This window comes from Hakea prostrata, chromosome 5 (genome assembly GCF_041222555.1).
Source record: "Hakea prostrata isolate BN-2017 chromosome 5, UWA_Hpros_2, whole genome shotgun sequence".
Classification (NCBI taxonomy): Eukaryota; Viridiplantae; Streptophyta; class Magnoliopsida; order Proteales; family Proteaceae; genus Hakea; species Hakea prostrata.
In genome coordinates this window covers 12,196,535-12,218,310 of record NC_142604.1, presented here as the reverse complement: position 1 = coordinate 12,218,310, position 21,776 = coordinate 12,196,535, and the positions used below count along the sequence as shown (strand labels likewise).

Below are 21,776 nucleotides of genomic sequence, written 5' to 3'. Positions count from 1 at the left end.
TCTTTCCCTCAAGACACCAATGTAACTGTATGCCAAGCTTTCGGCAGAGGTTTCCTATAATTTAAGGACAGGAAGTCCAGATTTTCGATGATTAGGGTTAATTGGTCTTCCAAGCTTCCTATCGGGAAGCACATCTGCTCCTTTAACACTTCTTCACTGTACAATAGGAGCGTGACTCATATTAGACTCTAGTGGGTCCCATCTTTAAATGACTTACATGGACTCCATATCTATTATGTAGTGAATAAACATTAGCGAAGCAATATGTGCTTTTTCAGGGAAATAAGGCTCCAGCTTTTATTTAAGGGTGTTAAAACCTAACCCAAATCGTTTAAACCGGACCGAACCAGCTCATTATAGTTTGAATCGGTTTGAACCGAAGATTAATGGGCTATGTTTAGGCTGAACAACCTCAGCCCACACTGGTTTAGGCCAGCCCGTGTGTGGCCCGCTAGCCCGAACCATTTGGCCTGAAACCAACCTTAACTAGCCCGTTAAACTCATTATAAATAAAATAAAATAAATTTAAATGTAAAAGACAGGAAAACCCCCGAATATCTATTTGTTTCCTTAATTGTTTTGCTTTGGAATATGCAAACAACTAACCTGTTATAACTTTCGCCATTTGGAAGATGGGCTTAGTAAATATTTAACAAGTGTATTATCATTTGAAAATCTTTTAATGCTTTATTTTGATCCATTTTTATAAGTGTTAGGAAAGGAGAGGAGAATAAGCAAAGACAACCCACTAAATTTCATCAAGATGTCAGCTTTCTTTTGTATATTAGTTCTATAATTTTTATTTATTTGTAGAATTTTTTTTTGGTTTTGAACACCCAAACACAAGAGACTTGGAGGGAATTTAATGCTTGTATGTGTTTACATGCTTTTGATAAATTTCACACATCGACAAGGTATTCAAAACATACCGCTAGTAAACCCAATTCTAAACCGTTAGTCAGCTTCGATCCAAAACCGCACCGGCCCAAAACCGTTATTTATTTAATGGGCCGTGTTTGGGCTGTGTATTTTTTAGCTTGAAACCATTAGGCCCAGCCTGAAATTGCCCCAATCAGAACCATTGACACCCCTACTTTTATTGTTCAACTGACAGGTAAATCAGGAAGTTGCTGCTTAGCATCATGAGGGGCAGACCTATTCTGCAGTGAAGTAAATTTTTATTTTAAGAACTGGGAATCTTCAATTACACCATCAATCCTACAGTGTATTGATTTTCCTCCACAGTGCTAGCAAAGGCATGCATGATTATGGCTAACATCAAATATATGGTACCCTATAATTGTCCCCAATATGAGCAGAACTGGGGGAAAGAATACCATCAAAGTTGATTTTGAAGGTGCAGTAAAGGAGACAATGAGTGGAGAAAAGGTAGGAGTGACTTGAGATAGGTTTGGGTTAGCCCTTCAAGCATTCTGGTATTTGTAATTAAAAATAAAATAAAGGATGAACTCAATGCTGAAGGCTTCCACAGAAGCAAAGTCTGAAGACAATTTTCTTACATAGCCTTACCCTATCAATTTTTGCAGAGAGACTCATCTGATTGTAATAAAAAATAAAAGAATGAAAAACAATGATCTTATCATGAAATATTAAACCCTGACATTCCCCCCATCCTGTTCCTGGGATTTGCTGTTCTCCTTCCTCCCCAGTTAGGTCATACTAGATGTTTGTGAACATGAAAAGTTTGAGGCCAGGGCCTCTCCCTGATATACACAAGCTCCCCGATCCACACTGAGGATTAGTTGCATGTAAGTTGGCCTGGATGCCTCAGTTCCAAAAATGAAAAAGAAAAATGAAAAAGAGAAGTTTTAGAACACCAGAATAATACAACAGTTCATACATATGAAATTCAGTTCGCTCTTTGCCTGTGTAACAATAAAACAATCCCTTTACAGAAGTACTATTTACATTATTCACAGATACATTAATAAGCTATGGTAAATAAATACCAAGCTACCCAAGCTCATGTCATTTATTTAATTATTCTACAAAAGAATAGAAGCACTCAACACAACCAGATTAATGTCTCTGTTATCCAATGGTGTATAGAAGGAAGGTTACAAATTTATGGTTAACTCAAGCGGTGAGATTCCCTTGTCGACAACAAATGTCTTTGTTAGGGTAACCACATCAACAGTGTATGTCCCAGGGAAGCCTCTAAATCTGAACTCTCCTTCATGAAGTTGTCCATGAGCATGGGACAACCACTCATTCTTAAGGGCAAGGTACCTCTGGCCAGCTACATTAACATTACCTTCTGCATCCACTAAATGTGAATTTTCACGGAACATAAACAGCTCCCAGAATCCCCAGAGAATGACACCCTCCACAGCAGGATGAGCAAAGGCTTCTCGGAGCATTACCTCCAGATCATCAGCTCTAACATATTCATTTGTTGAACAAACATCTAGCTCTGTGAACCATACTGGAAGACCAAGTATACCCAGCTTGTCCAAGGCAGAACAAACAATAGGTCCAACTGGACTATCTATATGACCTTGAATTCCAATCCCTCCCACAGGTGCACCTTGTTCTTGCAGAGTGAGAATTTGTTCAATGTACTTCTCAGGAGAAGATCTAGTGTCGCATCCATCTTCAACGTGGTAATCATTCACAAACAGAGTGGCAGCTGGGTCCAATTGGTGAGCCATCTTGAACATGTATGCTCTTATATCTTTGCCCAATCTGTCCTGGTAGAAGGAGCCATGGAGCATCTCATTATTTACATCATAATGTCGGAACTTATCCTTATACCGTGTCAGAAGACCAGTAAGCCGATTCTGAACAGCTGTTGCCAAATCATTTTTGTTCAATGATCTTATCCATGACTGAACGGTGCTTTCAACTTCCCAGAAGATGCAATGACCTCTGCATTCTATGCCATGGCGATTACACAACTCCAGAATATCATCAGCATCCTTGTAGTTAAACTTACCTTGTTGTGCCTCTGTGCAGGACCACTTTAACTCATTTCCAAACACAGCCCAATTGAAATTTTTAACAAAAAAATCAACAAAGTCTTCGTTATCTATGTTCGTCCTATTGACGCATGCTCCAAAGGCGAATGAATTTTCTGTCTGTCTTACTTTCACATCAAGCGGGCCACAAACATCAGCTCCCGTAAATTTCAGGATGACATCAATCTTACGTATCTGCAAAGCAACACATTTTGAAAATGTTCAACAGAGGAAGCAACGTTTAAAATCCTCTTGAGTTCAGCAAGTGCTTCAATGAACCAATTGAGACTTCAACTCTACTAGTTGATCAAGTTCTTCAAAATACCAAAAAATAAAAATAATAAAAATAAGATAAAATAAAATAATGGACGAAGATATTCAACGATGATTCGAAAGCACTCAGCCCAAGACAATTTCGAGAGGAAAATGGATTATTGAACTTCCAATCTATCTTCACAACTCAAATGTGCTTAGGTTATCTCCCCCCCCCCCCCCCAAAAAAAAAAAAAAAAAAAAAAACCACCCAACAAAAAAAAAAAGACTCTCAAATGTGCTTAAAATTCCAATCTCCAAAATTCTAAATCCTACTTTTGTACATGTAAAGCAAATATCAGTCAAAAAATTACCTTGTCAGTCTGCTCTTTTAGATGTTTAAATCTCACTTTTCTGTCAACTGAGAAAATTTGAACTCCAGCAACCATAAAATCAACACCTGAAGAAGGACCCTGAATGTATACCATCACTTTGGATGGTTGCTTTTCGATTCTAAAAGATCCCCCAATTTCATGCCACTGTTCATCATTTACTTCTACTTGACCCCTGTTTAGCCAATTACCATCCACATTAAGTGTAACAATAACATTCTGAGTATTATCCATTCGAGGACCAACACGAACCCAAGCAGACACTTGATATGTCAAGTAGAGCTTTATCTGATCCGTGATTATCTGAGCAGGACCCATCCATGTTTGTGTACGGTTTGTGACAAGAATGTACCGCCCACTAAGAGATTCATGGGGTCCAAGAGAGTCTCTTGCCATTGGAGGAAGCAAATGAGGAGAGCCAGTACGAACACTCATAGGACAGTTACCAAGCGGAAACCACCCATTAAGACCATCATCAAGACTGCTGTTCTGAATTATATTAACTCCATAGGCAGGATACTACAAAACAAATGAACAAATTGATAAGTACATACGATCACTGGAGCTCTTCGGATGGTCAGATCATTACTTGCATCAGACTTCCCAAATGGAGAATCCAGAAACTATGTTTGGTTACTTGAGACTGGAAATTTCAAAAAGCTGGAGATTTCAAATCTATAAATTTCAAATCTATGGAGTCATGCTTTTTAAAATTAATTGTTTGGTTAACCTCAATCTTTGAAATGGAATCTATAAATTTATCCTCAGGGTAGCTTTTTATATTAATGGAATCGTGGCTAGCACAAGCTAGCCCGATGAACCTCAAATCCAAAAAAAAAAAAAAAAATCTATAAATGTATCCTAAAAAAACATTTATGGAGTCATGATTCAAATATTTAACGCTTTTATAGTAAGGGTGAAATCCAGAGATTTCATCTCATACCCATAATCTACAGATTCACGTTTTTAGTGTAAAAAGGTGAATCTCTAGATTTCATGAATCTAGGGATTCACACAACAAAATGGGTATAAATCTCCCATTTGTGAATCCAGAGATTTGAAACCTCTGGATTCATGTAACCAAACAGGCCCTAAAGAAATCGAGATCCCTAGCCAAAAAAATTTTAAAAGAAAAAAGAAGAAGACAGGGGAAGAGACAGAGAGAGAGAGAGGGATCATGGTATGCATTTGGAGAGTGCTAACATATGAATGACAAACCTCAATATAAGGTGGAGGTGAAGGTGGGACTTTCGCCGCATGTTTTACCACCAAACTATTGATAAGAATATCAGTTCCTGGAGGTGGCCCTTCCAAATAAATTATTACTCTTGATGGTGTAGCATTCAGGAGGAACTTTCCCTGCAATTGTGCCCACTCTTTGTCTGATGCCTGCAGACTTCAGGAGCAACAAGCTTCTTATAAGAAACTTCAGAAAAACCAAGGGGACAGATCAATGATGTACAGTAATGATGAATAAAATAATTCTTGTTCAGAATGTTAAGTCTATGCATCACTGGGATTGTTTAGGGATTCTTTCTCATATGCACTGTATGTCTAGGGATATATTGGTAGCTTTATTATTACCAGGTGTATACTTGTCTCTTTTGTTCTCTTTTATTTATATATAAATGCATTGGTCACAGTAGGGCTATAAACCAGAACAATGAGCTGTCTTTTCTCTCTCTAAATTTCCCCCCTTTTCTTCTTCTACTTAGATCCTGATTGTTCAACAACGCTTCTGAAACATGCTGTCAGAGTGGGAATGGTCACCCTTGCTTACCTAAAACTGAATTTTGAGAGCCTCAGCAACCAATGCTTCCCTGTATGTTATGAATCTCAACTAGTCAGACAATGAAAAACAAGGTTTTCTTCTGTTGCTGGAAAGTTGTTTCTTCCATGGAGACCACTGATATACAGATTTCTTGCTGCCTATGGTTCACAAACCTATGTGCACTTTTTTATCTGCCTTCTTGTTGAATATTGTTAGCCCACAGTGATAATTTATTCACCTTCTTTAGCTACTCTTTTCCAAGCATTTGTTACTGTTTTTGCAACTGCTGTTATTGTTGAAGACTTATGGCCTACAACAACGAGTTCATCTTCTACTGCTGCTCTTTTCTGACCTGTAGTTCATCCTTTTTTTGCCATTTTCATTGTTTGTTGTTACATGAATTTCTTATTCACGAATAATTTTCTGTATATCATGTTGGCTAATATGTTTTCTAGTTTGTGTCTGAAAAATGTTTTCTGTCTTTCTGTTCTTTTGTCTTGCATTTGGGTATTGTTGCAGATCATGGGTTTCTACAACTGATATCAATCAAGTTTGGTTCAATTGGGAATGTTTCTATGGATATTCCAAGACGAAGCCTAGGATATATTCTTTGCTTGAAAGGGGGGGGGGATATTAAAATTGCCATGGTTATGTACTACTGGTAGGGGTAGTTTAGGGATTCTTTCCCTAATGTATTACATATGTAGGGTTATATCTCTGCTGGAATATTATAATCAAGGGTGTGCTCTATTTTGTTCTCTTTATTACATTAAAAAAATTGACCAAAGTATGGCCACCTAATCAGAACTATTAACTCTCCCAATTTTCACCTCTTTTTTCTTATTCTTCCTATTCTACTCTGATCCTGGTTGTTCAACTCTGTTTTTGTGAAAATTATTTTTGGATTCTTTAAATATATAGTGGTGTTAAGAAGATATTGTGCAAGAAGAATATCACGTTAAAGTAATTTACAATAGAAAGCCGCAAACTTTAAAATTGAAAATAAAAATGGGAAACAAATAAACAAGAGGAAAGCAACAGAAGTGAACCTGGCAATGCCTATATATTGTTCACGCTGGTTTTGTTCTTGCACCCATAATGTAGCACGCACATCAGCATTAGTGACATTGTTCCCAAATATCCGGACCACTGCTGTGACCTCATAAGCAAGCTTCCTCCGCACCCTGCCAGTGATCTCCTGCTGAATTCCGTTCCAGTTCTGGGTGCGTTCAGCCGTAGAGGCAAAGAACTTTCCAGACTGCTGTATTTTGCCATCCCCCATATAATCATGCAATGCAGTCTTGCAGCCTCTACCAGACCAGTTCTTAAGGCCATCATCAAAATGGGGGTTCAGTATAATGTTCCCATCATCAGCAAAGCACTTAGCTGTTGCACTCTGAAGATAAAGATCAGTGTATATATTAGGTCCACAGTGAATACAAGAACACAAGCCTCATCGCAACTAAATGGGGTGATTTTCAAAAATCCTGCAAAGATAAATTTCCAAAGACAGCAGAAATCCACCTAACATTTGGAAGAATATGTGGGGTAAGGATTTGAATGATTTCTATTGTGATGTAAATTAGAAAATGTTTTAAACTGGCAAATATGCAAGGAACACCCTACTTCTGGAAAAAAGAGAAAAAAGGGGAGAGAGAGAAACACTACGTATGCTCTTCACGATTTATTGAACTTGTAAAATAGAAAAGAAATGCCTACCTTCTGAAAAGAAATGTTTGTTCAAATCTACTAACGATTCTATTGTGATGTAAATAAGATGAGAATTTAAACTAGCAAATTTAGTCTATGCAGTTATTGAAAGTTTTCAATATTTCAATTTGGACCTGTGAATAATCTCAATTATGTTCATCCAAAAAAAAAAATCTCAATTTTCTGACTGCATACTGAAGCTTTTACGTAAAAAACAATTGGATAAGAAAAGAAAAGGCCAGAGAAACAATACCTTGTGCCCTTTGGGATTGGAACAGAAGACAGAAACAGAATCTATGAGTAGGTCTACTCCGGTGGCAGGCCCTTCCAGATAAAACACTACCCGATTGGGCACATTTTCTATTGAGAATGTGCCTTCCAACTTCTCCCAGCGGTCCTTTGTCACGGTGGCTCTGCAGAAAACAAATGCCATTAAAATGCACTGAGAACGCATTCATCATGAGTGAAAGAGAAATTTAGCTACCTTCCAACGAATAAATATCTAGTTGGTGAGTCTGGGTACTCAAGTCTTAGCGTGGCTTGGACTCCAGTGGATTCATGAAGAGGTCCCTGCACTCTAACAAAAGCGGAGACAGAATAGACTGAACCAGGTGAAACTCTGTTAGTGATATCTTGTTCCAAGCCTTGCCAGCATTCCTTCCGATTTGTGATAACTGCGTATCTCCGACCTGAGTTTTCTGATATCTCATTGAGGAAACCTGACTCTGCTGACACAACATAACCATCACAGCAATTGAGATGCCAAGAATGTAGACCTTGTGAGAAATCAAAGTTCAGGATGATGTTGTCATTGTGATTGCCATATGAACTGATCATGTTCTCTTTCACTTTCTGTCATGGGAAAGCAAAGTAGAAATTATAGTACGAAATGTTGAAAATGTGCATCAAGTTCCTGACGATAACAATCTAGCCCAAAACAAAGAAAACTGAAACAACATTAAAATTTAATATAGTTCCGATTTGGAAATGAGATGCCCACCAACTCGAAGTTATTCCTGTAGGATTGGGGTAGGCCGGGGGTGGTGAAGAAGTAGAAGAGAAAAAAAAGCAAACATTCATTGTTGGTTGCTGGTACTCTTAAGACAAAAATTGTACACTAGTAAAGTATCCAACGTTGAATGTATCACATCTGAAAGCATTTCTAGGGCTTGAGGGTGGAATTTTATGGGTCTTTAAAAAAGCATATGCCTCTGGATTTCATTCCATTTTCACAAAATTCTGCAATCAGCATATATAAATTTCAAGTTCCACATCATGTACTTCCATCCTCTTCCAGATCAGTTAATGGTGCCATCCTCTTCCACAGAAGTTACTAATGTCATCCTAAAAGAAGTACATCCATATAGTTCATCCATCTGCTAAGCCCCTCTTTTCTTACTCTTTCAATCTTTGCAGATTAACCTTGACTATGAAGCATGCTTCAGGCATCCCGTTTGTGAGGAAATCATAATGTTACAAAACAGAAGTCTTGTAGAGGCTGAAGCAGGGATGGGTGGGGGAAGGGTGAAAAATTAAGAGGTCAAGAATGTTATGTATAGCGTACTAACCTTGTATAGCTCTACCAGGTTAATTAGCACCATTACACAATATCTCAACCACGTATCTTTACTGACACTTTCAAGCTTCTGAAATCCCAGCCATAAACCTGTCACTTGAAGGTTATGATGCAGGAAAGAGAAGGCCAAAACCAAATGTGTACTTCAATTTCTTGACTAGAGCACGAAACCACAACAGGATCTATTAGCAGGTCTACTCCAGTAAACAAAATCTGGATAAGCATGGTTTCCAGACAGGATGTCGCCTCTAACTTCCACCTCAGTCGTTGATGCAAAAATGTTGAAATGGGCAAGTAGCCAAGTACCATCAATACAATTTGGAGAGCAGGCATCCCTATCCCAAAGTAAATTCTATCACCTTCCAGAGAACATGTAGCTAGCAGCTGAACTAAGGTTTTCCAGTGTTGATGTCTCCTGATAAGGCTGAAGTACTCTGACTAAAGCAGAGACTGTCTAAGTTAAACTGGGGAATTTCTGCCTATTTATCTTGTTCTGATTTGAGAACCAACCTAAAACCTTAAGGTTAATGCATTAAGTGGAGACAGCTCCTGTAAGGATATGAAAGATCAAATAGTCTAATAGGACTATTAGCTCTGTAAATCCCAACATCTCAAAAGTTCCAAGCCATGCCAGCATTTCTTCTTATTTGTAGTAACAGCATAGCTTCCTCCAATGTTAGTTAAGACTCATTCAAGGTAACCTGACTCCTGAAAACCATCACAGTCATTCAGCTACCCAGAATCAAAGCCCTTTCCCAAGATGAAGTCATGGTTCAGGATGATGTTATCGGCCAGATTACTCTGAGACGAATTTGGAATCGCATTCTAATCCATTTTTTCATTTATCTCCTATTGAAAAAAATAAAAGACCCAATACACAAAATACCCTCTCGAAGGTTGATTTCCATCCCTCCCGCATCCCACAGAAGAGAGATATCATTAAGTGATCGACCATAGATATTGAACAAGGCATTGGAGAACAATTAATTTAGGATGACCAATTAAAAAGAGCCCGTACCTCAGATTCAGAGTCGTGATGATTGTTCTTCGGTGGATTGGCCATTGACGGTCCGGGTTCCTAACGCAGAAACGACCGGAAAAACAATAAGGGAAACTAAAAGAGGAAATAAGAAACAAGAACGGAATAAGATCAGACGAATTGGGAGGCGAATAAATTTCACTGAAGATTAGATTACCTGAAAATGATCTGAAATTCGCTGGGTCTCGTGGTTTGGACCTGCGAAGCAACAGCAGGTGAAGTTCCTCATTTATATGCAGAGTTGAATTTTAGAAGTTGGGAAGTGAAGTCTAAAAAGCGCAGGACAATCCCAACTGACAGAACGATCAAGACTACATTACCCAGACCCGTAAGTTAGATGACAAGTCTCTTTCGACTGGCTGGTGGAAACTAATCGTTTTCTTTTTCATTTTTACTTTGAATTTTTCATAGGAATACTTCGCTGGGGATGATGGGTGGATCAACAACGAAGAAGCCTTTGTTGCACAGCTAATTGACTTCCTTACCTGCAGTGACATAAGCTCTGTATCTGTCTTTGTTGTGATGTCTTACCTTTTTTTTTTTTAATAAAAAATTGTTTACCAACTTCAGCTTACGGGAAACAGGTTTCTTCATCACTGGCTTTTAGTGACTCTTCGGATATTTTCTCCCAATGCTGCACAGCTAATTATCTTACTGAATCAGCAGAGACATTCTCTTATGGTCTCTGTCTTTGCGTAGATAATTTACTTTTCGCTGTGAAAGATTGTTTATAAAAGAAATGGGTTTTCTCCCAATGTTGCACAGCTAATTAACTTCCTAGCACGCAGGGACATTCTCTTTTATGATCTGTGTCTTTGCTTTAGACCGTTTACTTGTTTTTGGTGAAAGATTCCTACTAACTTCGACTTGCAGAAATATGTATTCTCTGTAACTGGTCTTCAATAACTCCTCGGATATTTTCTCCCAATGCTGCATGGCTAATTAAGTTCCTAGCACGCACAGACATTCTGTTTATGATCTCTGTCTTGGCTTAAATTGTTTACTTTTTATTTTATTAAGTGAAAGATTGTTTACTAATTTCGGCTCACATAAACAAGCATTCTCCATAACTAGTTTTTATAATCCTTCTTGGATATACTTTCCTAGTACTACATAGCTAATTAACTTCCTAACCCAGAAAGACATTCTCTGTATGAACCATATCTTTGCTTAGATTGTTTGCTTTTTTTATAATGAAAGATCATTTACTTACTTCAGCTTGTAGATACTGGTATTCACTGTAACTCGTTTTCATAACCCTTCTTAGATACTCTCGATTTCCTAACCCACAAAGACATTCTGTCTATGATCTCTGTCTTTGCTTAGATTGTTTACTTTTTTTCTTTTTTGGTGAAAGATTGTTTCCAGTAACCCTTCTTGTGGTAGTCTGCATTTCCCATGTTGTAAAAATTTCCATTACAACATAAAGCATACTCATAAATTGTATCTGTATGTGTAACTGCACGTACTCATAAAGCATCATTCTTGAACATTCCAGGCTTTGAAGTCACCACCAGTTGAGCACGGGTGAAAAGTAATTACTCTCAAAATACTTCATGATATTGTGAAATGTTCCTATTATTCCTCTATCCTTTACATATTTAGATGAAAATAGTCTCTCAGTTCAGCAATTTTTGTTGAGAGACTATTTTAATTGTAAAAAAAAAGACACTTTCATCATTATTAAACCCTAAAATCCTCCCCCCCCCCCCCCCCCCCCACCATCAACCCTGTCCCTGGCATTGACTGTTCACCTTCCTCCTATCTGAATCATACTAGATGTTTGTAAACATGAAAGTTTGAGACCAAGGCCTCTCCTTGATATACACAAGCTCCCCAATCCCCACTCAGGTGGAAATGCATGTAAGCCAGCACGGATGCCTCAGTTCCAGAGAAAAAAAAGAAGTTTTAGAACTCCAGAATAATACAACAGTTCACATGTTTGGAGATCAGTTAATGTAAGAATAAAGCAATTCCTTTCCAGAAGCCCCATTTAAAAGATCATTCACAGATACATTAATAATCTATGGCAAAGAAATGCCAAGCTACCCAAACACATGTCATTTATTTATTTATTTATTTGGTAAGAACACATTATTTATTTAATTCTTCTCCAAAAGAATAGAAGCACCTAACATCACCAGAATAGTGTCTCTCTTATACAATGGCGTATAGAAGGAAAGTTACAAAGTTATGGTTAACTCAAGTGGTGAGACTCCCTTGTCGACAACAAATGTCTTGGTAGTAGTCTTTGTTAGGGTAACCACATCAACAGTGTATGTCCCAGGGAAGCCTCTAAATCTGAACTCTCCTTCATGAAGGTGTCCATGAGCATGGGACAACCACTCATTCTTAAGGGCAAGGTACCTCCGGCCAGCTACATTAACATTTCCTTCTGCATCCACTAAATGTGAATTTTCACGGCTCATAAACAGCTCCCAGAATCCCCAAAGCATGACACCCTCCACAGCAGGATGAGCAAAGGCTTCTCGGAGCATTACTTCCAGATCATCAGCTCTAACATATTCATTAGTTGAAGAAACATCTAGCTCTGTGAACCATATTGGAAGACCAAGTATACCCAGCTTGTCCAAGGCAGAACAAACAATAGGTCCAACTGGACTATCTATATGTCCTTGAATTCCGATCCCTCCCACAGGTGCACCTTGTTCTTGCAGAGAGAGAATTTGTTCAATGTACTTCTCAGGAGAAGATCTAGTGTCGCCTCCATCTTCAACATGGTAATCATTCACAAACAGAGTGGCAGCTGGGTCCAATTGGTGAGCCGTCTTAAACATGTATGCTCTTATATCTTTGCCCAATCTGTCCTGGTAGAAAGAGCCATGAAGCATCTCATTATTTACATCATAATGTCGGAACTTATCCTTATACCGTGTCAGAAGACCAGTAAGCCGATTCTGAACGGCTGCTGCCAAATCATTTTTGTTCAATGATCTGATCCATGATTGAACAGTGCTTTCAACTTCCCAGAAGATGCAATGACCTCTGCATTCTATGCAATGGCTCTTGCACAACTCCAGAATATCATCAGCATCCTTGTAGTTAAACTTACCTTGTTGTGGCTCTGTCCAGTACCACTTTAACTCATTTCCAAACACAGCCCAATTAAAATTGTTAACAAAAAAATCAACGAAGTCTTCGTTGTCTATGTTCGTCCTATTGACACATGATCCAAAGGGGAAGGTATTATGTGTCTGCCTTACTTTCACACATGTGCCAAGCAGGCCAACAACATCATCTCCTGTAAATTTCAGGATGACATCAACCTTACGTATCTGCAAAGCAATACATTTTGGAAAAGTTCAACAGAGGAAGCAACGTTTAAAATATTCTGAGTTCAGCATGTGCTTCACTGAACCAATTTAAACTCTAGTAGTTGATCAAGTTCTTCATAAAACAAAAAAAAAAAAAAAAAAAAGAAAGAAGGAATAATGGATTAAAATATTCAATGCTGATTCTAAAGCACTCAGCAAAGACAATTTCAAGGGTAAAATAGATAATTGAACTTCCAAATCTATTTCACAAACTCAAATGTGCTTAAAATTCCAACTTCTGAAATTCTAAATCCTACTTTTGTACATGAAAAGCAAATATCAGTTAAAATGTAATATGCTCCAACTAAAAATTACCTTGTCAGTCTGCTCTTTTAGATTTTTAAACCTCGCTTTTCTGTCAACTGGGAAAATTTGAAATCCAGCAACCATAACGTCAACACCTGAAGAAGGACCCTGAATGTATACCATCACTTTGGAAGGTTGCTTTTCAATTCTAAACGAACCCCCAATTTCATGCCACCGTTCATCATTTACTTCTACTTGACCACCATTTACCCAATTACCATCCACACTAAGTGCAACACTAACATTCTGAGGAGTCTTCACTCCAGGACTCACACGAACCCAAGCAGACACTTGATATGTCAAGTAGAGCTTTATCTGATCTGTGATTATCTGAGCAGGACCCATCCATGTTTGTGTACGGTTTGTCACAAGAATGTATCGCCCACTAAGAGATTCATGGGGTCCAAGAGAGTCTCTTGCCATTGGAGGAAGCAAATGAGGAGAGCCAGTACCAACACTCATAGTACAGTTACCAAGGGGAAACCACCCATTAAGACCATCATCAAGACGGCTGTTCTGAATTATATTAACTCCATAAGCAGGATTCTACAAAACAAATGAACAACTTTATAAGTACATATGATCACTGGAGCACTTTGGGGGGGGGGGGGTCAGATCATACTTGCATCAGACTTCCCAAATGGAGAATCCAGAAACTAAAGAAATCTTTGAAGATCCCCAACCTCTGGCTTAAAAAAAATTTAAAGAAAAAAAGAAGAAGACAGAGGAAGAGACAGAGAGAGAAGGATCACAGTATGCATTTGGAAAGTGCTAACACATGAACAACAAACCTCAACAGAAGGTGGAGGTGAAGGTCGGACTTTCGCCGCATGTTTTACCACCAAACTATTGACAAGAATATCAGTTCCTGGAGGTGGCCCTTCTAAATAAATTATCACTCTTGATGGTGTAGCATTCAGGAGGAACTTTCCCTGCAATTGTGCCCACTCTTTGTCCGATGCCTGCAGACTTCAGGAGCAACAAGCTTCTTATAAGAAACTTCAGAAAAACCAAGGGAACAGATCAATGATGTACAATAATGATGAATAAAATAATTCTTGGTCAGAATGTAAATTTATGTATCACTGGTAGGCATTTTTTAGGGATTCTTTCTCATATGCACTGTATGTCTAGAGGTATATCGGTGGCTTTATTATTACCAGGTGTACACTTGTCTCTTTTGTTCTCTTTTATTTATATATAAATGCATTGGTCACAGTAGGGCTATAAACCAGAACAATGAGCTGTCTTTTCTCTCTCTAAATTTCCCCCCTTTTCTTCTTTTACTTAGATCCTGAATGTTCAACATCGCTTCTGTAACATGCTGTCAGAGTGGGAATGGTCACCCTTGCTTACCTAAAACTGAATTTTGAGAGCCTCTCTCTATTTTTTCTATCTTGGACTCAGCAACCAATGCTTCCCTGTATGGTATGAAACTCAACTAGTCAGATAATAAAAAACAAGGTTTTCTTCGGTTGCTGGAAAGTTACTTCTTCCATGGAGACCACTGATGTAAAGATTTCTTGCTGCCTATGGTTCACAAACCTATGTGCACTTTTTTATCTGCCTTCTTGTTAAATATTGTTAGCCCACAGAGATCATTTATTCACCTTCTTTAGCTACTCTTTTCCAAGCATTTGTTACTGTTTTTGCAACTGCTGTTATTGTTGAAGACTTATGACCTGCAACAATGAGTTCATCTTCTACTGCTGCTCTTTTCTGACCTGTAGTTCATCCTTTTTTGCCATTTTCATTGTTTGTAATTACAAGAATTTCTTATTCATGAAGAATTTTCTGTATCTTGTGGTGGCTAATATGTTTTCTAGTTTCTGTGTCTGGAAAAATGTTTTCTGTCTTTCTGTTCTTTGTCTTGCATTTGGGTATTGTTGCAGATCATAGGTTTCTACAACTGATGTCAATCAAGTTTGGTTCAATTGGGAATGTTTCTATGGGTATTCCAAGATGGAGCCTAGGATATATTCTTTAGCTTGAAAGAGAGGGGGGGTGGATGTTAAAATTGCCATGGTTATGTACTACTGGTAGGGGTAGTTTAGGGATTCTTTCCCTAATGTATTACATATGTAGGGTTATATCTCTACTGGAATATTATAATCAAGGGTGTGCTCTATTTTGTTCTCTTTATTACATTAAAAAATTGAGCAAAGTACGGCCATCTAACCAGAACTATTAACTCTCCCAATTTTCACCTCTCTTTTCTTATTCTTCCTATTCTAATCTGATCCTGGTTGTTCAACTCTGTTTTTGTGAAAATTCTTTTTGGACTCTTTAAAAATATAGTGGTGTTAAGAAGATATTGTGCAATAAGAATATCACATTAAAGTAATTTCCATAGAAAGCCGCAAACTTTAAAATTGAAAATAAAAATAAAAAAATAAATAAAAATGGGAAACAAATAAACAAGAGGAAAGCAACAGAAGTGAACCTGGCAATGCCTATATATTGTTCACGCTGGTTTTGTTCTTGCACCCATAATGTAGCACGCACATCAGCATTAGTGACATTGTTCCCAAATATCCGGACCACTGCAGTGACCTCGTAAGCAAGCTTCCTCTGCACCCTTCCAGTGATCTCCTGCTGAATTCCGTTCCAACTCTGGGTGCGTTCAGCTGTAGAGGCAAAGAACTTTCCAGACAACGGCTTTATTTTTCCATCCCCCATAGAATCATGCAATGCAATCTTGCAGCCTCTACCAGACCAGTTATTAAGGCCATCATCAAAATGGGGGTTCAGTATAATGTTCTCATCATCAGCAAAGCACTTAACTGTTGCACTCTGAAGACAAAGATCAGTGCATATATTAGGTCCACAGCTAAACAAGCCTTATCCCAACTAAATGGGGTGATTTCAAAAATCCTGCAAAGTTAAATTTCCAATGACTGCAGGAAATCCACCGAAGGTTGGAAAAATATATGTTGCACAGATTTGAATGATTCCATTGTGATGTAAATAAGATAAGGGTTTTAAACCTGCAAACATGCAAGGCATGCCCTATTTCTGAAAAGAAAACTATGCATGCTTTTCAGGACTTTATTGAACTTTTAAAGCAGAGAAAGGAATGCCTACCTTCTGAAAAGAAAAGTTTACTTGCATCTACTAATGATTTAAAGTGATGTAAATAAGTTGAGAATTTAAACCAGCAAATTTGGCTTATGCAGTTCTTGAAAAGTTTTCAATATTTCAATGTCAACCTGTAAATAATCTCAATTTTGTTCATCCAAAAAAATAATCTCAATTTTCTGACTGCATACTGAAGCTGTTACATGAAAACAATTGGATAAGAAAAGAAAAAGGCAGAGAAATGGATACCTCATGCCCTTTGGGATCAGAACAGGAAACAGAAACAGAATCTATGAGTAGGTCTACTCCAGCGGCAGGCCCTTCCAGATAAAACACTATCCGATTGGGCACAGTTGCTATTGAGAATGTGCCTTCCAACTTTTCCCAATGGTCCTTTGTCACGGAAGCTCTGCATAAGATGAATGCTATTAAAATCTATTGAGAACACACTCATATTGAGTGAAAGAGAAATTTAGCTACCTTCCAATGAATAAATATCTAGTTGGTGAGTCTGGGTACTCAAGTCTTAGTGTGGCTTGGACTCCACTGGATCCATGAAGAGGCCCCAGCACTCTAACACAAGCGGAGACAGAATAGGTTGAATCAGGTGAAACTCTGTTAGTGACATCTTGTTCCAAGCCCTGCCAGCATTCCTTCCGGTTTGTGATAACTGCATATCTCCCACCTGAGCTTTCTGATACCTCATTGAGGTAACCTGACTCTCCTGACACAACATAACCATCACAGCAATTGAGGTGCCAAGAATGCAGTCCTTCTGAGAAGTCAGAGTTCAGGATGATGTTGTCATTGTGATTGCCATATGAATTGATCCTGTTCTCTTTCACTTTCTGTCATGGGAAAGCAATGTAAAACTTACAATATGAAATGTTGAACATGTGCATCAAGCCATTAACTATAGCAAACTAGCACTAGAAATTACCAAGCCAAAAACAACGAAAACTGAAACAACATTAAAGTTTAATATAGTCACAATTTGGAAGACCAATTCAAAGGTTATTACTTTTGGGTTGGGGTTAGACAGGATGGTGAAGAAGTAAAAGAAAGAAAATAGAACTTTCATTATTAGCTGCTGGTACTCTTAAGGGAAAAAATGGTTCACTTGTAAAGTATCCAACACTGAATGTAAATCTGAAAGTATTTCTAGGGTTTGAGGGTTGAATTTTATAGGTCTTTAAAACAGCATGTGCCTCTGAAATCAGTTCTATTTTCACAGAATTCTGCAACCAGTAGATATAAATTTCAAGTTCCACATTGTGTACGTCCATCATCTTCCAGACCAATTACCAATGTCATCTTAAAAGAAGTACTCTCATATATTCCATCGTATCTGCAACCCCTCTTTTCTTACTCTTTCGATCTTTGCAGATCAACCTTGGACTATGAAGCATGCTTCAGGCATCAGTTTGCTAGAAAATTAAAAGGTTATGAAACAGAAGTAGAAGCTGAAGCAGGGATGGGTGGGGGGACGGTAAAAGAGTAAAAGGTCAAGAATATTATGTATAGCACATGAACCTTGTATAGCTCTACGGAGTCAATAATGTATAGCTCTACCAGGTTAATTAGCACCATTAGATAATATCTCAACCACGGTATCTTTATTGACAAACAGTTTCAAGCTTCTCAAATCCCATATAGCCATAAAGCTGTAACTTGAAGATTATGATGCAGCAAAAAAAAGGCCAAACAAAATGTGTACCTCACTTTCTTGACTAGAGCAAGAAATCACAACAGTTTGCATTAGCAGCTCTACTCCAGTAAAATAAAACCTGGATGAGCATGGTTTCCAGACAGGAAGTTGCCTCTAACTTCCCCCTCCCCCCAAGTCCTTTGATGCAGAAATATTGAAATGGACAAGTACCATGAACCCAATTTGGAACGCAGGCATCCCTAACCCAAAATAAATTCTATCACCTTCCAGAGAACAAGTAGCTAGCGGCTGAACAAGGGTTTTGCAGTCCCGATGTTTCCTAATGAGGCCGTAGTACTCTGTCCAAAGCATAGACTGTCCAAGGCAAACTGGCAAATTTCTGCCTATGTTACCTTGTTCAGATTGGAGGACTAACCTAAAACCTTAGGGTTAAGGCATTAAGTGGAGATAGCTCCTCAAGGATATGAAAGAAAAAAAAGAAAAAAAAAAAGTCTAATAGGAATATTAACTCTGTAAATCCCAACATCTCAAAAGTTCCAAGCCATGCCAGCATTCCTTCTTATTTGAAATAACAGCATAGCTTCCTCCAATGTTAATTAAGACTCCTTTGAGTAACCTGACTCGTGAAACGACCCAAAACAGTCATTCAGCTACCCAGAATCCAACCTCTTTCCCCATATGAAGTCATGGTTCAGGATGATGTTGTCGGCCAGATTACTCTGGGATTAGCCATGATTTTAGTATCAGAGAAACTGGAAATGGCATTCTAATCCATTTTTTCATCCAATCTCCTATTGAAAAAGATAAACGACCCAACACTACCTACCCCCATGTTTATTTTCATCCCTCCCGTGTACCCGCACCCCACAGAGAAGAGATATCATTAAGTGATCGACCATGGAAACTGAATAAGCCATTGGAGAACAACTAATTTAGAATGAGCAAATAAACAGAGCCCGTACCTCAGATTCGAAGACGTAATGATTATTCTTCGGTGGAGTCGCCATTGACTGTCCGGGTTTCTAACGCAGAAACGACCGGAAAACAATTAAGGGAGCTAACGAAGAAATAAGAAAATGAGTAGGGAATAAGCCCAGACGAATTGGGAGGAGAATAAAATTCACTGAAGAATGGGTTACCTGAAAATGATCTGAGGTTTGGTGGGTCTCGTGGATTGGAGCTGTGAAGCAGCAGCAGGGGAAGTTCCTCATTTATATGCAGAGTTGCATTTTAAAATTGGAAGTTGGGAAGTGAAGTCTACGAAAAACGCGGGACTAAGCAACCGACAGAAGGAGCAAACCTCCATTGCCCAAATGCTGCTGCAAAGCTACTTAACTTCCTAACCCGTAGTGACATTCTCTTTATGATCTCTGTACTTGCTTAGATTGTTTACTAGCCCTGCAGTGGCAAATTTATTTTCTTTAAATGATCTCTGCCTTTGCCTAGATTGTTTACTTCTTCTATTTTTATTTTTTTAATTTAAAATTTATTTACTAACTTTTGGGGAAGCGGGTATTCTCCGTAATTGCTTTTTATAATTCTTCTTGGATAACCTGCAAAGACATTCTTTTTATGATCTCTGTCATTGCTTAGATTGTTCACTTTCTTTTTTTTTTTGGTGAAAGACTGTTTACCAACTTCAGCTTGCAGAAACGGAAATCCTTTGTAATTGGTTTTCCGGCCACAACCCTTCTTGTAGTAGACTCGATTACCCATTTACAAATTTTTGTTACCAAGTATGCTCAACTAGGTCCATGACCTTCAATTAGGGGTGTCAATTTTTTATTTGAACCGTTGAAATTGGATCAAATGGGCCCATTATAGTTCAAACAAGTTCAAACTTCAAATCGAACTTTAATGAACTGTGTTTGGACTGAGGACCCTCAGCCCGAAAGGCCGGGCCGGGCCAGCCCGTGTGCGGCCTGCTAGCCTGAACTGATAGGCCCGAACCACAACTTGTTAAACAGTTAGTATAAATTAAAATTAAAATAAAAATAAAAATAATAACCCTTATGGCACATTGGTTCAACGTTTCACATTCTTTGAAGTTCAAATTTCAAGTTTTCATTTATAAGTTTTACCAAACCAGCAAAGTGGCAGCAAATCCTATATTTTCATTTAATGGTTCAATTTTAAGTTTTACGCCTTTACGGTTTTACTTTCATCGTTTCGGTTTTACTATTTCATTTTCACTTCTTCCTCCTTCTTTTGTAGTTTTGTATGTGAGGAGTTAAGGGGGGAAAAAATTCAAATTGATTTTTAATTTTATTTAAACCATTAGTCCAAACCGTTAATCCAAACCCCTAATCACCCCGAACCCAAACCGCACCGAAACCGTTATCTTTTAAATAGGTTGTGTTTGGGCTGGGGGGTTTTCAATCGAAGCTGTTAAGCCCAGCCCAAAACTGCTCCAAACCACACCGTTGACACCCCTACCCTCAATCAAGATTCAAGAATGCTCGAGCAGGCCAAGGGCTTGACCCATGTCCTCGAGATGTTGCAATGGTAGTGCAGAACAGAAGATCCGGATGTCAACCCAATGAAGAGGACCCATTCCCTTCCAGAGCATATGTTCAAATAGATCAAGCTCGGAGAAGACTATAGTTCAGGAATACCCAGAACCCTAACTGGAAGGACCAAAAATCTTGCACCATATTTACCTTTAGCAAGAGACTCAATGTCATACCTGCAGCAAAAGCTACATTGCCCGAGCCATTTGCTACACAGTTATAGCAACTGTAACAGAATAATCTTTTAGACATGCTCACTTCTGTCCCCTTTACAATTACTTAGTTACGAGTATTTTTTTTTTGGGTAGAATACGAGTCATTAACGTATTTGGAAATTTATCCCGTTCATTTCTGAATAGATATATGACGTGTCCCAATATCACGTCAAATGATTGAAGTTTATTTCCAAATCATATCAAAGAGTTGTGATTAAATTTTTTAAAAAATATGTGATTTGTAAATGGACCTCAACCTTTTGATTTGAGACTCATGTCACACATCTTATCATGAATATATTTTAGGTTAATAGTAAACTATGATTCACTCGGTAGGGTCAGAATTAAATGCACTCCACCTACAATCTTCATACTTGTATTGCACTACAGGTAGTTGCACTTCAGGTAGTTGGCTGTAAAAATTATTTATGAGAACATTGCCTGTAATGGGTTTTAGATTTCAATGGAAGCATGTTTCATTTATGTTCCTTAGTTTAGATCGTTTGGTAGTAATAACTATTTTTTTTTTTTTTGGTAAACATAGTAATAATAATTATTTTAGAGCAAATGACACGGACACCCCAAAATATAAGCCTAAAAGCACTGACACCCCAATTTATGTTTGAAAAACACACAGGTCCTATTCCGTTAACATGGTTAGTTATACAATTTGAAAGACTATTATACCCTCGTATATACAATGACACATCAACCTTATATAAAAAACTAGAGAAGACTTTGTTTGCTCTTTCACTCAGACCTGCAATAACCATATCTATCCTTGCAAACCTTCCACCAAGCCGGTTTCCACCGGCATCTAACTAAAATCTAAAATAACTGAAACTGATGGGTGGTATTCGGCAATGAATCTCATCTGATCTACCATCTGAAATCCTCCTCTTTTTCTATCTCTCTTCTTCACGCACGATTGAAGTGAAGAACTGA

At 38.1% G+C, this 21,776-nt stretch overlaps 2 protein-coding genes across 4 annotated transcripts; both read right to left on the bottom strand.

Moving 5' to 3' along the window:
* Positions 1-1,844: 1,844 nt before the first annotated feature.
* LOC149015175 (endo-1,4-beta-xylanase 1-like) lies at positions 1,845-10,356 on the bottom strand. Of its 2 annotated transcripts, XM_089156146.1 has the most exons (8): positions 9,876-10,356; positions 9,698-9,757; positions 7,588-7,955; positions 7,357-7,516; positions 6,443-6,789; positions 4,841-5,018; positions 3,605-4,141; positions 1,845-3,173 (listed from the first exon to the last, which is right to left on the bottom strand). In XM_089156146.1, exons 1-8 carry the CDS (start codon positions 9,945-9,947, stop codon positions 2,079-2,081), a joined length of 2,817 nt encoding a protein of 938 aa, XP_089012272.1. In that variant the 5' UTR covers positions 9,948-10,356; the 3' UTR covers positions 1,845-2,078. The 2 variants fall into 2 exon arrangements, with proteins under 2 accessions (XP_089012272.1, XP_089012273.1); XM_089156147.1 differs by lacking the exons at positions 9,698-9,757; positions 9,876-10,356 and adding an exon at positions 8,824-9,471.
* Positions 10,357-11,712: 1,356 nt separating this feature from the next.
* LOC149015174 (endo-1,4-beta-xylanase 1-like) lies at positions 11,713-19,445 on the bottom strand. Of its 2 annotated transcripts, none has more exons than XM_089156790.1 (8): positions 19,246-19,445; positions 19,069-19,128; positions 16,918-17,285; positions 16,687-16,846; positions 15,803-16,152; positions 14,151-14,328; positions 13,369-13,905; positions 11,713-13,014 (listed from the first exon to the last, which is right to left on the bottom strand). In XM_089156790.1, exons 1-8 carry the CDS (start codon positions 19,315-19,317, stop codon positions 11,902-11,904), a joined length of 2,838 nt encoding a protein of 945 aa, XP_089012916.1. In that variant the 5' UTR covers positions 19,318-19,445; the 3' UTR covers positions 11,713-11,901. The 2 variants fall into 2 exon arrangements, with proteins under 2 accessions (XP_089012916.1, XP_089012918.1); XM_089156792.1 differs by having other exon boundaries at positions 19,069-19,163; positions 19,246-19,326.
* Positions 19,446-21,776: the final 2,331 nt, after the last annotated feature.

Excerpts from the sequence above, each read along its gene's own strand:
- LOC149015175 (XM_089156147.1), bottom strand. The coding sequence starts at position 9,012 with ATGCCTGCTCTCCAAATTGTATTGATGGTACTTGGCTACTTGCCCATT. Across the intron at positions 7,517-7,587 it reads AGATATTTATTCGTTGGAAG|AGCCACCGTGACAAAGGACC; the intron begins GTAGCTAAATTT and ends TGTTTTCTGCAG. Across the intron at positions 6,790-7,356 it reads CCAATCCCAAAGGGCACAAG|AGTGCAACAGCTAAGTGCTT; the intron begins GTATTGTTTCTC and ends CTTTATCTTCAG.
- LOC149015174 (XM_089156790.1), bottom strand. The coding sequence starts at position 19,317 with ATGAGGAACTTCCCCTGCTGCTGCTTCACAGCTCCAATCCACGAGACC. Across the intron at positions 16,153-16,686 it reads CTGATCCCAAAGGGCATGAG|AGTGCAACAGTTAAGTGCTT; the intron begins GTATCCATTTCT and ends CTTTGTCTTCAG. Across the intron at positions 13,906-14,150 it reads CACCTCCACCTTCTGTTGAG|AATCCTGCTTATGGAGTTAA; the intron begins GTTTGTTGTTCA and ends TTTGTTTTGTAG.